General features: G+C 40.2%; 2 protein-coding genes across 2 annotated transcripts in view; one reads left to right on the top strand and one right to left on the bottom strand.

Annotated features, from left to right (window-relative positions):
* The window catches only part of LOC106871427 (uncharacterized), a 26,228-nt gene extending 14,692 nt beyond the window's left edge, over positions 1-11,536 (bottom strand). Inside the window, exons 1-2 of the mRNA XM_052973677.1 lie at positions 11,429-11,536; positions 715-11,155 (exon numbers count right to left, since the gene is read on the bottom strand). Coding sequence (XP_052829637.1) covers positions 715-10,881 — 10,167 coding nt within the window. The 5' untranslated portion in view covers positions 10,882-11,155; positions 11,429-11,536. The remainder of the gene's footprint in view (positions 1-714; positions 11,156-11,428) is intronic.
* Positions 11,537-11,855: 319 nt separating this feature from the next.
* On the top strand, positions 11,856-15,338 carry LOC128249580 (uncharacterized). Its single transcript, XM_052973485.1, has 2 exons — positions 11,856-12,121; positions 15,215-15,338. The coding sequence occupies exons 1-2, from the start codon at positions 11,856-11,858 to the stop codon at positions 15,336-15,338; spliced, it is 390 nt and encodes a 129-aa protein (XP_052829445.1).
* Positions 15,339-17,565: the final 2,227 nt, after the last annotated feature.

Raw genomic sequence — 17,565 nt, forward strand, 5'->3', positions numbered from 1 at the left:
ATATATACATAAATACATACACACACACACACACACACACAAACATACATATATGATGGATTTCTACTAAATCCACTCACAAGGCTGGACATATAGTAGAAGACACTTGCCTAAGGTGCCATGCAGTGAGGCTGAACTCAAAACCAAGTGGTTGGAAAGTTAACTTCTTACCACATAGCCACACCTGTGCCTATATGTATATATAGTTTTTGTTTTATCATTTTTAAAAATTTTGTAAACCAAAAAATAGTTAGCTTTGAAAACAATGTAAAAGTAGTAGGAATCTAATATACAACTTAGAAGCAAATATTGATTTCAAATTTTGGCACAAGGCCAAACAATTTTGGGGTGGGAATAAATCAATTACATCAACCCCAGTGTACAAGTGGTACTTATTTAATCGACCTCAAAAGATGAAAGGCAATGTTGACCTTAGCAAAATTTGAACTCAGAATGTAAAGACAGGTGAAATGTCACTAAGCATTTTAGTTAGTGTGCTAATGATTCTGCCAGCTGACTGCCTTGTTATAAGCAAATATTATAAACAATTTACAACAAACTGAAAAGGACAAGAAGAAGAAGAAGAGAAAGAAAACAAAATGGTATTGAATGTGAAACAACAACAGATCTTCAATTTATAAGTTCAAAAAGAGGAATGTTACACATAAAAGGACTGCCTCATACATAAATATGGAAATGAAGATTTTTGCTTACCTTTCCAGGAATTTTTCCATTTTCTTGATGATCTCCAGCATAGTGTACAGGTCTATTGGATAATTTCTGAAAACTACCTGCATCAATTCTGATATCGGATCTTCCTTTGGTAGAGGTGATATCGTTGATGACTTCATCAATAACAGCTGCACATGTGGCATCATCATCCATGTAATGACTGTCATTGAAAGGTGTATCACTATCAAGGTAATGAGTCCTGTGTTCAATGTCAACAGTCCTATCAGTACAAGTGTTTTTGTTGTCATCGCTATGATAGTGAGTCTCGACTGCAAAGTGAGTTGCAACATGATTGCAGGAGCAGTGGTCAAAGTCACTGTCAGATGTGTTGTCAGGGGTAGATTTTGAGGCTGTTGCTCCTGCATCTACAAGAAGATGCAGCAATCTCTGGTCTGCTGGAATTCCTATTCGTAAACAGCTTTCCAGGTTGATACCTGATGCAAGCAGCCAGAGCACAAGATGCTCATGATGAGTCATATGACCCTGCAATGAATGTGGTTGCTGTTGTAATTGTTGGGTGTAATGTTGGTGTTGATGTTGATATTGTTGCTTGAGATGTAGAAGGCGGTGTTGTTTTGATGTTGGTTTTGGTTTGGCTTCTGCAATAGTAGTTGTCATAGGACTTGCACTGGTAAGGATTCCTTTATGGACGGATGGGGAAATAATATCATGACAAGGTGGGGGTGGGGCAAGAACAGTATCGGCTGTATTAGCAGAGGTTGAGCCCTGTGCAGCTAGCATGCTGGTAGTTTGATTCAGCAGGAATGGGAGAGAGGTTGTTGCAGTGGCTGTAACAGTGTTGGTGGTGGTGACCATTGGAGAACGTGTAACACCACTGGTGGAAACATTTACTGTTGTTGTTGTTGATGTTGTTGCCATTCCCAAAGGAGGAAACTTGGCTTGAACAAGATGCCAGCCAAGTTCCTGCACCTCGGCTGCAGTAAGCCAACCACGATTATGACCACAACTCCGGACAGATTGATGGTATTGTCCTACATCTGGCTTTTTCCAACATCTGCTACCATTAATATTTTTAACTAACTGGCCATTGTTTGGCACCAGAGATGGACATTTACTAGGAATCATGAGTGATGTTGAAGCCATCATGGCCAGAGCAAGTGCTCCATGACCTTCACCAGCTGAACACAGAAACCTTGGTGTGCAATGTTTCACATCAAGAAGCCATTCAGCAAAGCTGTGATGGAAAAAGATGCATGCTGGTGAACTTTCATATAACTGTGCTGAGGAGAGATGCTGATTAGGTTTATTACTTTGACATAAAGGGACGTGATGGTGTTGGTCAGGGTGGTATTGCTTTTGGTGATTTTGATGATATTGTTGCTGTTGTAATTCATGGTAGTGGTGTTGTCGTCGATGTGGAGCAGCCATCACTGTTGATGTTAGCCTTCTACTTTCTCCTCTTCTATTACTTTCTCCTAATCTTCCCATACCTCTTCCAGTTCCTCTGCCATTTAATTCTCCCACTCCAACCTCTTCTCCCCGTGTCGATACAACCACCTCCCCCAATCTACCTTCTCTATCTCCTCTTACTACAGCTGCTCTCCAATCTCCTCTTATTACTGACCCTGACAAAGAGCCAAGACTAGATGATACTTGACCATCACTATTGAAAGTCAGATTTAGATTGAGTGCTGACCATGATGACCATGGTGAAGACCAGAAACTCGATGATGAAGGCAATTTGTTGAAATGCTGACAACAATGACAATGCTGATGGCTCTTGCGATGATTATGATGACAAGGATGATAACTGTAAGGATTGTGACAATAATGATGACTAGGAGATGCTGTCGGCACAGAAGTAGCAGGTCTTGTAGTAGTAGTGGTAGTGCTGAAGCAAGGTGCAACGTTAGAACAAACACATGAAGAACAAGAACGATGAGAACAAAAATTGCAGAAGGGATGGCAGGAGGTAGTAGAATAACTAGAGTAAGAGGGAATAGTTACAGCATCAGTGGTGGTAGACTTTGGCATATGACTTGCCATTTGAGCAAGAGGAAGTTTGGTGTCACCATGCCCAGATTCCTTCAAACTTGGCTCCTCATCTTCAAGGCTGTCTATACCTCTTAGATGGGTATGGACGGTATTGGGCTGTATGTGATCATGCCCATTCTCTCCTTGGACACCAACACTTCTGAGCTTAACAAAGCTAGGTTCTGTATGGCTATGCTTCACATTTTCCAGATTGCCAATCTCTGCTGGCTGAGTGATTCTAGGTTCCTTGCGGTCACGCCCAACATCCTCCAAACTGCCAAGTCTCCTTAACTGGGCAGCACGAGATTTTAAGAGTCCACGCCCACATTCTGCCAAACCAGCTCGGCCTACCATTCTGGTGGGCCAAGACTCTAGGCCACGATGCCCATTTTCTTCTTGACTGCCAGTGGATCCTCGCACCTGTTGATGTATGACTTCTTGCAGAACATCTACACTACCCTCTTCTCCCACACGAATACCAACAAGCAGACGAGACAATGAAGCAAGCCGACGCTCAAAGTCATGGCGAGTGAGATGGGCATCACGTACAACAGCACACAAATAGAGCTGGTCAATGGTGAGAGGCCGGGCTGCAGCAGCAGCAGCTGCAAGTACAGCATCAAGCAGAGGGCGTGCTTCGGCAAAGCGACGTGGAGCATGGGCAAAGCGACGCTGGCAGAGCCACAGGTAGAGGCCATTAAGCGTAGGTGGAATGTGTCGTACTTCAGCCAAACTCACTGACCCATCAGCAACTCCATCAAGCACTGTCTCTAGGTACAGCATGCAGCCGTTGCTCTTGATGTGCAGTTGGTTGAGTGTGTGTGCCGCCTGCCGGCTGAGATGGCGCCGTAAAGCTGGCTCAGCATCTAACCGGCACAGGATGTATCGCTGAACATCACGCACTACATGTGAGCGGCGGAGATCGTCGAGTGCAATACGACGTAGACCAGAACCAGCAAAGAGTTTAGTCACAGGTTTGCAATGTTCACGTGCTGAGCAAAGAAGGAATAACCAATCAGGAAACAGTGATCGTGTGGCAGCTAGTAGCTCAGCAATTGTACTAATAGTTTGGTTGGGTGTAGGTGTTGTTGTTGAAGGAGAAGCCTGAGTTCCAGGCATTGTAGGTGTGGATGAAGTAGCTGTGTTTTCTGTAGTTTGTTGTTTTGAGATTGGCTTTTGAACCCCAGGCACAGTATATGTTGCTGCTGTTTTAGTTGTTGTTTGTGATGATGAGATTTGAGTACCAGGGGCAACAGGTGGAGAGGCTGTTCTTTTTGTTTTTCTTGTCTTTTCTGGTGTTACTGATGTTGGGTTTTGAATCCTGGTCACTGATGGAGATGATGCTGTTTTTGCTGTAGAAGTTCGAATTCTAGAAGCAGAAGGAGAAGCTGTTTTTGATTTTGTTTGTGTTTCTGATGTTGACATTCGATTCCCGCTATTTTTTGATGTTTTTCCTGGTGTTGAAGTTGTGCTTTGAATCCTGGATAAAACAGATGTTGTTTTGCCTTTTGATTCTGAGGTTGATGTTCGAATCCCAGATAAGTAGTGTTGACGTTGTTGTCGCCGAGAAGGGCTACCCCTTGTTCCTGTTTCTGTTTCTTTGTTGTTGTCATTCTGATGACAATAATTCACTGCTTGACCTGAACTTGGCCTTTGTAAATGGCGTTGCTGCTGTTGTTTTTGTTGCTTTTCTTGTTGGTGGTAAGGGCTTGTCTCTGATTTTTCTTCATCTTGGTTCACCAACTGACTCATGTTGGATTTATGAAGATGATGGTGCTGCTGTTGCTTTTCCCCATCTCCATCTCTATAACAATAATAATAATAGTCTTCATCATCATCATCATCATCATCATTATCATCATCATGACAATAATAACTATCGTCTTCATCATTTTCTGCCATCAGTAAATGTTTTGCTTTGAACTTACCTGTCTTCAGTTTTTTCATGTCTTCATCTTCTGCTTTCTTCTGTTCCTCATTATGATAATAACAATAATAATCATCATTTTCATCAAAATCTTCATCATCTTTTGCATTTAGCAAATGCTTAGGTTTCTCCTTGTTCACAGCCAGACTTTTCTTTTTCTTTTCATCTTCTATCATCTTTTTCTCTTCTTCATCATGATATTTATAGTTAGAATAATCATCAACTTCATCATCATAATCATACTTTGCATTTGGCAAATGCTTCACTTTGTCTTGGCCCAATTTTAGATTTTGCTTTTTCTTATTTTCTTGATCTTCTGTTTTCTTTATTTCTTCTTTTTTCTTACTATCATAATAATAATAATCATCATCATCATCATCATAACCATCTTTTGCAATTGGCAAATGCTTTACTTTGTCCTGGTAAATCTTCAGCATTTGCTTTTTTTTCTTAACTTCTAATTCCTCCAGCTTTTTTATTTTATCCTTCTTATTTTCATCATCCAAATAATAATAATTGTCATCATCGTTATAATCATCTTTTGCATTTGCCAAACATTTCACTTTGTCCCGGTCAATTTGCAACTTCAGCTTTCTTTTCTTTTCTTCTTTCTCTATCTTCTTATCCTCTTCTGCTCTCTTCATCCTAACATCATCCTCATCATCATCATCATCATCATCATCATCAATATCGTCATCATAATAATAATCACAATAATCGTTATAATAATCATTATACTCATCCACATTTAGCAAATGTTTTGATTTATCCTCCACAACCTTCTGCTTTTTGTCATCTTCTTTAGTCTTCTTTCCATTATCATCCTCTTCCTCATCATCATCACCGTCATCATCATCATCATCATAACCACCACTATAATTCCCATAATCATTCCATGTCTTTCCCTTCTGTTTCTTTTTCTTATCGTCTACTTCTGTCTTCTTCCCATCATCATACAAATAATCATTATTATAATCATGATCACCTTTACAATCATCATAGTAATCTTGTACTTTTGTCAAGCATTTCGCCTTATTTGCTAACATAATCAGCTTCTTATTAATTTCGTCTTCTTCTTCTTCCTCTGTCTTTTTCCTATCTTTTTTCTTACGAACATAATAATAATCTTCACCCTTATGATCATCATAATCTTTCTCTAAATTCTGTAAATATTTTGCTTTATGATCTACCATTTTCAGTCTCTTCTTTTTCATCTTTTCTGTCCTATTCTTAGAGTCATTATCAACAACATCATCATCATAATGACCATCATGATCATCATCATGATCACGATCATCATCATCACCACTATCACCACCATCATCATCACCATCTTCTCCAAAATTTTCACTTTTATAAACATCATAATCATTTTCTACATTCTTCAAACATTTCACTTTATGCTCATCCTTTCTCAAGTTTTTCATTTCCTCCTCTCTCTCGGTTTTGTCTTTTTTCCAACTTCCATCATAATAATAATTCTCACCTTTATAATCATCATAGTCATTCTCTATGTTCTGCAAACATTTTGTTTTATGATCCACCATCTTTAATTTCTCCTTCTTTTTCTCTTCTAATTTCTTTTTATCATTATAAACATCAAAACCTTCAACCTTACAATCAGCGTAATTATCCTCTAATTTTACTAAATGTTTCACTTTATTATCCACTAGTGCTAGCTTCTTTTTGTTCTCTTCTGTCTTCTTTCTACCATCAACATAATAACTATCCTCACCCTTATAAGCACCATAGTCATTCTCTAAATTCTGAAATTGTTTCACTTTATCTTCTACCATCTTTACATCATTATTAATGTTTTCATCTTTTGCAACTACTATCTTCTCCTTTTCAAGATCATTACCACCACCACCACCAACAACAACAACATCACCATAATAATTATTTTCACCATTACCATGATGACAATTGCCACAGTAATGATGATGACTATAAGAACAATGGTGATGATGATGATAGTGATGATTAGGGTCATCACAAGAATGTTTTCCCCCTTCCACTACAACACCAATGTTGTTATTTTGATGATGGCAATTTCCATGTTTGTGATGGGGATAATGATGATGAGAATGATAATGCTGATGAGGAGGACAACGACGACGATGATGATGATGATTATAATTGCTATGGTGTTGACAACAGCTGTTATTATTCTGCCCCAGCGGCTGTTGATGGTGATGATGTAACTGTTGTTGACCTTGCAAACTGTTATCTCTAACGTGATCCCTGTCATCATCAACAACACTAACACTAGCATCATCGGGAGGTGCTAACCAACCAGGACGCAAGAAAGATTCATCAAGTGCATCAACAACTAAAAGGAGGCTATGTGGTGGTGGTGATACAACTGTGGAAAGTGGTAACAGCACAAGACGGCGGAATGCCTCAACAGCATCACTCTCAATCATTTCTGCTTGAAGGTAGGCAGCAGTTGGCAATATGCTGTGGTCCCTGTCACTGTTCCTGGAATTGTTGTTAGAATGAACTGTCAGACAAGTTCCACTACAGCAGTTATGACAAGTTTTACTACTACTGCATTTTTTCTTAATGTTTTCCCTCCTTGGGCTTAGTACTGTATTGTTTTCCATCTTTTTATTCTGATCTTCCTTGTTTAACTCCGTTTTCTCTTCCAATGCTGTCATCACTATATTGTCAGAATTATGGGGAGACACCTTAGATGTCATAATAGGATTAAGAACATCCTCATCATTTTGGTGATATTGGTTCTCATTGTTGTCATCTTCAAGCACTTGTTCCTCAACTTTTTTTTTCTTTTCCTGCTCTTTCTCCTTCACTTGCAGTTTTTCCTTCTTTTCATTCACTTCTTTCTTTACTTGTACTTTGTCCTTCTTTATCTTTTTCTTCTCCTGTTCGGTCTCTTTCTTCAACTGTTGCTTGTCTCTTTTTATCTTTTTCTTATCTTCCTGTTCTAGTTCTTTCTTCAAATGCAACTTATCCCTCTTTTCCATTTCTTTCTTTTTCTCTTCTTGTACCTTGATTTTCTTTCCAGGTGCCTCTTTTGTTGCCAATGCTAACACCTCATGTGATGAATCTTGTGTTGCTGACATCAAAACATCTTTTGTCTGAGCTTGATCCACACCAGTGTTAACCATTCCTTTCACAGTCTTACTATTACCTAACTTCTCACTCTTGACATTACTCTCACTCTTGCCTGTCATCCAATGGCTGTTGTTTTGGCCATGTCCATTCTTCCGTGTCACACACAACCCTAGAGCAGCAAAATCATTGGCTCTAGATGTTTCTTCAAAACCTACTCCAGTATTAACCTCTACCCCAGCAGCTTGATCATCATAATCATGTCTATTCTCCAAAACAAAATAATCTCTTGTTCCAAATAACAACTCATCATCATCATCTTCTACTTCTTTTTTGTCTGCCCCTTGTTGTTGTTGTTGTTCATTTTCTCCCACCCCGTATTGTGCCATTGGGGCTGTCATTTCCATTTGTTTATTTTTATTTCTTGTTGCTATGGTGACTGATTCTTCATTTCCATCATCATCATCTCTATCTTCATCTCTGTGACAACAGTGATTGGCAACATTTTGATCAACATGTTTTTCTACTTTTTCCTCTTCACCATTGTCATCATCATCCTTCATATTATGATTGCAGTAATAATATTCATCATCATGATTACCATCATTGTTACTGTCATCACCACCATTGTCATCACCATTGTCATTTTTGTTGCTATAGCAACAAAATCCACAACCAGTACTATAACAATTATAACTACTACAACCACCACCATCACCACAACAACAACTACTACATCCACTGGCACAACATGTTACCTTGTCATCAATTTCTGTCATGGCATGTTCAAGAAACTCAGCATAGCCCTCAATCAGGTTAGATCTCCTGATCTGCTCGACAACATTCAATACAAAGCCTGAGAGCGACAGTGTGCGTGCATCATGTGCTTGGCAGAAGTGATAAGCAAGAACACGCCTGTTTAAGGCATGCTGCCTTTTCATTTTGCCCTCCTCTGGTGGGGCCACAGACCCTGTCACTAGGGGAGATGATGCAGCTGCAGGGCCTGCTAAGGTGGTGCGGACCGTTGTTGGTGGCACTGGTGGGGACAGTGCAGAAGTAGCGGCAGTAGTATTGACAAGAGGTTCATGCCACACATTCAGTGGAAGGGGTGAGGAAACAGTAGAAGGCTGTGGTAGTACTGGTGTGGACAGTGATGCTCCTGGTAGTGGTGGTGGTGAATCCTGCAGTGAATTCAGGTTGGTCATATCATCATCAACATCATCACCATCACCAACACCATCATCATCATTATCATCATCATCATTATTGTTGTTGTTGTTGTTGTTGTTGTTGTTGTTGTTATCATTGTTGTTGTTGGTCGTGGTGGTAGTGTTGTTATAACAACGCCAGCGCCGACAGCAGCAGCAACGTGAAGGCACACATGACCTGTGAGGGCGAGAATGAGCATGAGCATGAGTGTGAGACTGAGATTGCATGTGAGGCTTGGGTTGAGTGTGAGTTTGAGTTTGAGCATGATAAGGGTGACTGTGGGGTTGAGTTTGTGTGTGAGGTTGAGTGTGAATTGCGTTATTTATGGTGTTGGATTCAGTAGAAGTAACAGTGGTTACTTTCACTGAGGACTTGGAGTCATCTGCTGGTGATGTGGTGTTCATAATAACACCGTCATTATTCCTTCCTGATGTAGCATTTATACTGAGTTCATCATTGTTGTTTGTTGAATTAGTGGTGTTCACAGTGAGATTATTGTTCTTTGGTGAAGTTGTAGCACTCATGCTGACCTCATCATCATTGTTGTTTGCTGCTGTGGTGTTCATGCAAAGATTAATGTTTTTGGGATATGATGTAGTTTTCATGCTTAGGTCATCATTGTTGTTTGGTGATGTTGTGACGTTCATGCTAATGTCATCATTATTTTTTGGTGATGTTGTGAGCTTCATGCTGTGATCATAGTTGTTGTTTGTTGATGTGGTGTTCATGCTGAGCTCATCATCACCACCTATTGTTGTCTTTGCAGCCGCATCAGCTGAGACACAGACAAAGGTAGGGACACAACTGGGATTGAAACGTCCTCCTCCTCCTCCACTACTTCCATCTCTTCTTCCTTCTTTCCCTTCTCCTCGCTGTTGTTGTCGCCATCCTGGCCCTTCTTCTGTTCCTTTTCCACCAACTCCACTGCTACCATCAGTGGCTAAATTTGAAACTGTGATGCGGTGGCCATCTCTGTCTTTGTCAATTCCACAACTGACATCACCATAGCCACCACTAATACCACCACTGCTATCACCTGGATTTGAAACTGGGATCCCAGTGCCTGTTTCTTTATTTCTACTAGGTCCAGTTCCGCTATCACCATCAGGGGAGCTGAATCCAACACCTGATCGAATCCCAGGACTACGGATAACACCTCCACCAGCAACTGTGATACGGCTATCCTTATTTCTTGTGGATCCAGTACCACTGTCTTCATCATTAGAGCCAAATCCAGGACGACAAATGACATTACCAACACCTCCAACAACGGGACCTGAATTTGAAACTGTGACCTGAGTATCTCTATCTTTACATCTACTGTTTCCAATACCACTATCACCATCATTGGAACCAAACCTAGCACTGGAGCCACCCCCAACAGCAACATTAACAACACCTGGTCTGGCCCCAGAAACACAAGCAACACTACTACTTAAAGGTGGATTTAAAACTGCAACCCGTCCATGCCTGTCTCTATCTCTGTCTCGAGTGGATCCAATACCACTATCACCATCATTAGAGCCAAATCCAACACCAGGTCTGATCCCAGAACCATAAACAACACCACCAATACCAACATTGCTTACAGTAGAGTTTGAAACCATGACCCAGCCATCTCGGTCTCTGCCACTATCACTGTTCGATCCTGTAGCTGCTGTGGCACCACCAGCTGGCCACACCAGTTCACAGAGCAGTGCAGACTTTCCACACCCAGCTCCCCCAGTAACTAATACACCACCTCCTGGGGCAGCTGCCGCTGCTGTTGTCAGGGCATGTTCTCCTCCTGGATGGTGCACAGATTCAATTTCATTGTTACTATGGGCAACTACAACAGATGAAGAAGATATTGCCCCTTCATGGCGTTCAAGTGAGCTGAGGATCTTTGCATAGGCCCATTCACGCCCATAGAAACGCTTACCTTGGAGAAGGCAATGAGACATATTTGTTGTATATGTGTGTACAAATATATATATATAAAGTGAAGAAGTGAGAAAGTGGGAGGGGATATGTGTAAGAGTGTGTGTGTGTTGTTAGAGCGATACATATATCTTGTGTTGGTATGTATAAGTGCATGAAAAAAAACAGTTGGTCAGTGTGCAGAGTTAATTTTAGAGTGGATCATGTCTCACTTCAAGAGTTTTACAGTCTGGTAAAGAGTGTTTGTTGAGCATAAAAAAAGAGTTAAAACTCAGATATTGTTTTGAAAGTTCACACCTGAAAACAAAAGAAAAAAAAGTTGATCTTAAAGATGAGAAACTAGAGATCAGATCTCAAAGATTAGAATGGGTCATGTTACTACAAAAGAAAAATAAATTACACATCTAGAAAAAGGAAAAGATTGGTCCTTAAGAAAGATAAACTTGAGTGTGTTTCAAAGAATTACATTTTAATTATTTCAATTCACATACTTAAAAGAAAGAGAGGGGGGGAGAGAGAGAGAGAGAGAGAGAGAGAGAGAGCGAGAGAGAAAGTATGGAAAAGGCTCACCTGTAAAAAGTGGGGAAAGTAACTATGATTAGAGTAGGTTGTGAGAAAGCTCACATTTCGCCTTGAACACGAAATTGGTCATACCTCGTTCCAAATGGGTTTCACACCCTGTAAAAAAAATAATATAAGAAAAATAAATAAACCAAAAACTGGGTAACCATTAGTCAATATAATAAATGGAAAAATATATGACAAATACAAGATCCTACATAAAATAATCTTAAACTAATATGGAGCTATATTTTTTAAAATGTGTGTACGAGGTTTGTTCATTAAAGATTTCCCCTGCCCAACTTCCAGTTATTGCAGGAAACAGAACTTGCACAGGTATAATCATACATGTCTCTACATGTCACATTGTAAATTGCAGCTTTCCACTAGTATTCGGTTGTCTTTTATGGCTGCTAAAGTGGACTAAGGTGTTAGAATGGAGGCAGTTGAAAGTACATCTGTGATGAGGTTCTTATACTTGGTAGGTTGTACACCAAAAGAGACTTTCGGCGAGATGAAAAAAGTTTACAGTGATGATGCATCATCATACGACATAGTCAAGTACTGGAATCGCCAGTTCAAATGTGGTCAGACATCAGTGGAAACTGCTCCCTTTCCTGGATTACCACATTCTGCTATTGATGACGATACCATCCATAAAGTGGAAGTTGCCATTTTGGAGGATCACCGCATAACTATTCAGTAATTAACTTCAAGAGGTGAAGATAAGTGTAGGGTCTATGGAAAAGTCATTCATGACCATTTGCACATGTGGAAGTTGTCTGCACGGTAGATTCCCTGAATGCTCACACTTTTTCAGAAGGAGGAACGAGTGAATTGCTCCCAGGCTCTTTTGGCAATGTGTCAAGAAAACGAGGAAGACTTTTTTGGCAGGCTTATCACACAGGATGTCCAACTCTCAGTAGGCAAGGTGGTGCTCACAGTCTTTTGAGACCAGTACGGAGTAGTGATGATGGATTTTCTGACAAAGAGCACCACAATTAACGGGGAATATTATGCTTCTCTGCTGCAGAAATTGTGGAACACATCAAAACAGAGAGGTGTGGCATACTGACCAAAGGAGTCCACTTCTAAGACAACACCCCAGTTCACAATGCACATGTTGCCCAGATGAAAGCACACTCTTGTGGTCATGAAATCCTTCCTCATTCCTCTTACTCCCCTGACCTTGCACCATTTGACTTCCACCTCTTTCCAATCATATAGTCTTTTTTAAGGGGAAGCACTTTTCAAATGATGATGAACTTATTTCTCAGGTAAAGTCTTGGCTCCAGAAGTAACTTACCAACTTCTACAGACGAGGTCTTCACAACTGCATAAAACAATGGAAGAAGTGTGTCATCATTGGTAGTGGCTATGTAGAGAAGGACTAATAATTATGCCAAGTTTCATTTATCCCAGTCATTGGGAGGTGGGTCTGGGGAAACCTTTAATGAACACCCCTCGTATATACATATATATCATTATCATCATTATTTAACATCCATTTTCCATATTGGTATGGGTTGAATGGTTTGACAGGAGCTGGCCAGCTGAAAGGCTGTTCAGGCTCCATGTCTATTTTGGCATGGTTTTTACAGATGGATGCACTTCCTAATGCCAACCACTTTACAGAGTGTACAGGGTGCTTTTACACAGCACTGGTACAGGTGCTTTTTATATGGCACCAGCATTAATGAGCCCACAAGATCAGGGATGCTCAGCTGGAGAGGATTGCAAGGGATGAGCCAGTATGCAAAAGTAACCATGCTTTTACTTAGTTTGACATGTCCTTTGCAGCACAACAAATTGCCAGGAGTCTCAGTCCACCTCATCCCCTCTGTGAGTTCCAACACCTGTAGATCCTTTCTCACCAATTCGTCCCATGTCTTCCTGGGTCTACCTTTTCCACATGTTCCCTCTACAATTAGAGATCAGCACCTTTTGATGTAACTGTCTTCCTTCATACACATTACATGACCATACCAGTGCAGTCTGCTCTCTTGCATACTACATCTGATGCCACGTATGCCCAGTTTTTCTCTCAAATCACTTACACTCAGTCATGTATGCACACTGACATTACTCATCCAGTGAAGTATACTGGTTTCATTTCTTTCAAGCCTTTACACATCCTCAGTAGTCACAGGCCATGTCTTACTGCCATGTAGCATAGCTGTTTGTACACAGGTATCATACAATCTGCCTTTTACTCTGAGGGAGAGGCCTTTCGTTACAACAGAGGTAGTAGCTCTCTGGACATTGCCCAGCCTATTCTTATTCTAGCAGCTATGCTTTCGGAACAACCACCTCTACTAACTTGGTTACCTAAGTAATGGAAACTGTTTACTACTTCTAGAGACCCCACCTGGCATATGAGGGAGTCTATTTTTGTACATGCCTGGTGTTTAATGTACCTGTGCATCTGCCACATATAAAGATTTCAGGACAATGTATTAGAGAATATCATGATGTTGTGGGAGTGAAATGTGAATGGCTGGATGATTGTACACATGCACTTAATGATCATGAAATGAAAAAGGCATGAAACGTTACTAAATGTGGGCAATGCACGGGAGAAAGAGAGCCTGCTTATTTTGGACCCAACAGAGGTACTAGCTATCCTAGTTAGCTGCAGTATGATGGATAAAGCAATTGGGGAAATGATAACAGAGAAAACCCCTGGTTCATCAAGAATTACTGCTGAAATGCTTAAAATATTTGGTGGAGTGGGATATGACCTAATCACCTGCATAGTTAATCAGGTTGTACAGGAAGGTGTTATACTGGTGTAGTAGAGGAAGATTAACGGAGAAAGTGGACTTGGTGTGTAGCAGATGCACAGGAACAATGAACACTAAGAACATACAGGAAATAAAATTTTTCAAATGCCCAAGAGAATCCTTAGAGGTAGCTTATAGTTTCAGTTATGTAGGTGACCTACTTAGCAGTGGAGAAGGTTGTTCTGGAAGTATAGCTGCTTGAATATGAATAGGATAGAGAAAGTTCAGAGAGCTATTACCTTTGTTGGCAATAAATGGTCTCTCCTTCAGAGTGAAAAGCAGATTAAATGATGCCTGTGTATGGACAGCAATGCTACATAGTTGTGAAACTTATGATGAGAATGCAGAGGACATGTGAAAACTAGAAAGCATGTTATAATGGATGTGCAATGTCTGCGTGCATGTGTGACAAAGTATAAATGTGTTGAGAGAAAAATTTGGCATGAAGAGGCGTCAAGTGTGATGTGAAGGAGAGAAGAATGTACTGTTATGGTCCTGTGACAACTGTTTAAAGAAGTGCCAATCACTAAAAGTTGAAGGAGCCTATAGAAGAGGAAAACACAAGAAATGTAAAATGAAGCAGTGAAAACTGACTTCAAGATGTCAAGCCTCTTGGAGAAGATGACATGGGAATTGAAATGAATGGTGATGTGCTGTTCTTGAGAAAACATATACATCTCAGCAAAAATGAGGTCTAGTCAAGCCTCCTCCCACAACTCATCTAACACCCATTCCTTCATCGACCTTCTGCAGTGGGGGTGTAAATGATGCCATTTATCTCACGCTGCTCTTCACATTGTATCCCAACTATTGTCATTTGTCACCTTCTCCCCCTTGATCCACATCTGTTTCCTTTCCTAACTTCCCCCTCCAATTGATATTTACTGCATCCAACCCAATCCGTCACTCTAGTGCCCTGACCTACCCCCACACTTTTCTTTTCCTCTATCCATAATCTCTGTCATATTCACATTGTACCTTAAACCTTATATGTCTGTGTTTCTCTTTCTAGATGGGGATGCCATGTATTCACCTCCACAGCAAGGCATTTGCTTCTGTCTCTCTACCATACTCCTATATCTCTGAATACTATACCTAGCTCAGTTGTGGGGTTGTGTCTTCTGGGTACTTGGTGACTTCACCAGTGCTAGTGGTGCAAAAAAAAAAAAAAAACTTTATTTATCAAAAAATGCTATGAGGATAAAAATAAACCTTCTTTTCTATAATGTTATTTAATAAAACCACCTTCAGCTTCAACAGCTGCTTCTATATGAGATCTAAATCATCTCCATGCTCGAATCAAGTGGTCCTGGTTCATTTTGGACATTATTCTCACTATGGCAGCTTTCAAAGAATCTTTGGTGTTATGGGCATGTTCATTGACCTCTCTTTCAACAACACTCTACATGTAATAGTCCAATGGATTGAGATCTTGGGAATTAGGAGGCAAAATATTAGGGGTTATGTGATCATGAAAATTTTCAGCCATCTATTCTTGTGTTACTAGAGCCATATGTGATAGTGCAAAGTCTTACTGAAACACATATGGCCTTCTTTTGCAAATGCTGTCTATCCAGGGCTTAACAATTATTTCCAGTAGGTGGCAGAGTTAACTCTAAGGCCTTGTGGAAAGAAATAAGGAGGCATCACATGTCCTTCATTGCTGACAACCCCTAAAACCATGACAGTTGCAGGAAATTTTGTATGCATACCACTTGGAACTTCAGAAAGGCCTTGCACATAACCATCTGTCATTTTTTTCTGTCAGTGAGAGAAATGAAGTTTACTGTCAGCAACTGTGAGACAATGTCCCACACCCTACAACTCACACTAGCTCTAATTCTATTCTCTTACAACACCACTATCTCTCTCTGTGGATTACTACTAAACAATGAAGAGGACACAAACACAAGCTTTACTTTGCATGTTTATGGATCTATTATAACCTGCCCATCGTGGTAAGGTATTGTAACGTAACGGTAAATAAATATTTTCTTAAAACTTCATGCATTGTTCATCTTTCCCATCCTACAACATGCTGCAATTATAACAACAAATCTTACCCGTTACAATTGGTAACTACACAGATTGTTATCGTTACACACACACACACACACACACACACACACACACACACACACACACATATATATATACATACATACATATATGTACATACATAGGAGTACAGACGTAGGAGTGGCTGTGTGGTTTCGGGTTCAGTCCCACTGCATGGCACCTGGGGCAAGTGTCTTCTACTATAGCCTCGGGCCGACCAAAGCCTTGTGAGTGGATTTGGTAGACGGAAACTGAAAGAAGCCCATTGTATATATGAATATATATATGTATGTGTGTGTGTGTGTGTATGTTTGTGTGTATGTTTGTGTGTCTGTGTTTGTCCCCCCCCTCCAACATCACTTGACAACTGACGCTGGTGTGTTTACATCCCTGTAACTTAGCAGTTCGGCAAAAGGGCGCGATAGAATAAGTACTAGGCTTACAAAGAATAAGTCCTGGGGTCGATTTGCTTGACTAAAGGCGGTGCTCCAGCATGGCCACAGTCAAATGACTGAAACAAGTAAAAGAGTAATACTTACATATGCATATATATGCATATATAGGTACAGGATGTCACAAAACGTAAACAACATGAAATACGAAAACAACATGAATGATGAAATACGAAGGCAAACTTGGGTATGTAAACAATGAGAGAAGCAAATGGAAAGCAAGATAAGTAACATAAAGAACGACCCTTCATCAGTTGTTGGCTGTTCATCTATTCCACATTTCGAGCAAGTAACGACAATGTGAGGCTTCGAAAAACAGTTGCTCCAGTGAACCAAAATAAAATTTGGAATTTGTAGAGGGTCAAAGTTGGTAACAAAAACAGGACAGTGGAGACATACAACAAACCAAACATATCAGATTAGGTAAGGTAGCAAACGCTGGAGGAATATTCTTTGACAAGAGAAAAGATACAAGAGGAGACAGATAAGAATGACTCTGGTCTGTATGACAGACTGAAGGAAAAGATGATCATGTGAGGAAAAGAAAGATGGACGATGGTTATATGTGAGTACTGAGAGAGAGTAAAGGAGGAAATGAGAGAGACAGAGATAGAAAACAGTGAAGGGGAGAAAAAAGAATTAGAGAATGGATGAGAGAAAAAAACCAAAGGGGGAGAAGGGAAAAAAAGGATTAGAGAAAGGAAGAGAAAGAAAATGAAAGGGGGAGAGAACAGTACAGGGTAGAGTTGTATCAAAATTATGAAGATAAACTTAATTGGAAAGGGATGCATGGCGTTCAATCATATAATATAAATAACATATATATATGCATATATATATATGCATATATATA

This window comes from Octopus bimaculoides, chromosome 16, assembly GCF_001194135.2.
Source record: "Octopus bimaculoides isolate UCB-OBI-ISO-001 chromosome 16, ASM119413v2, whole genome shotgun sequence".
NCBI classification, from domain to species: Eukaryota; Metazoa; Mollusca; class Cephalopoda; order Octopoda; family Octopodidae; genus Octopus; species Octopus bimaculoides.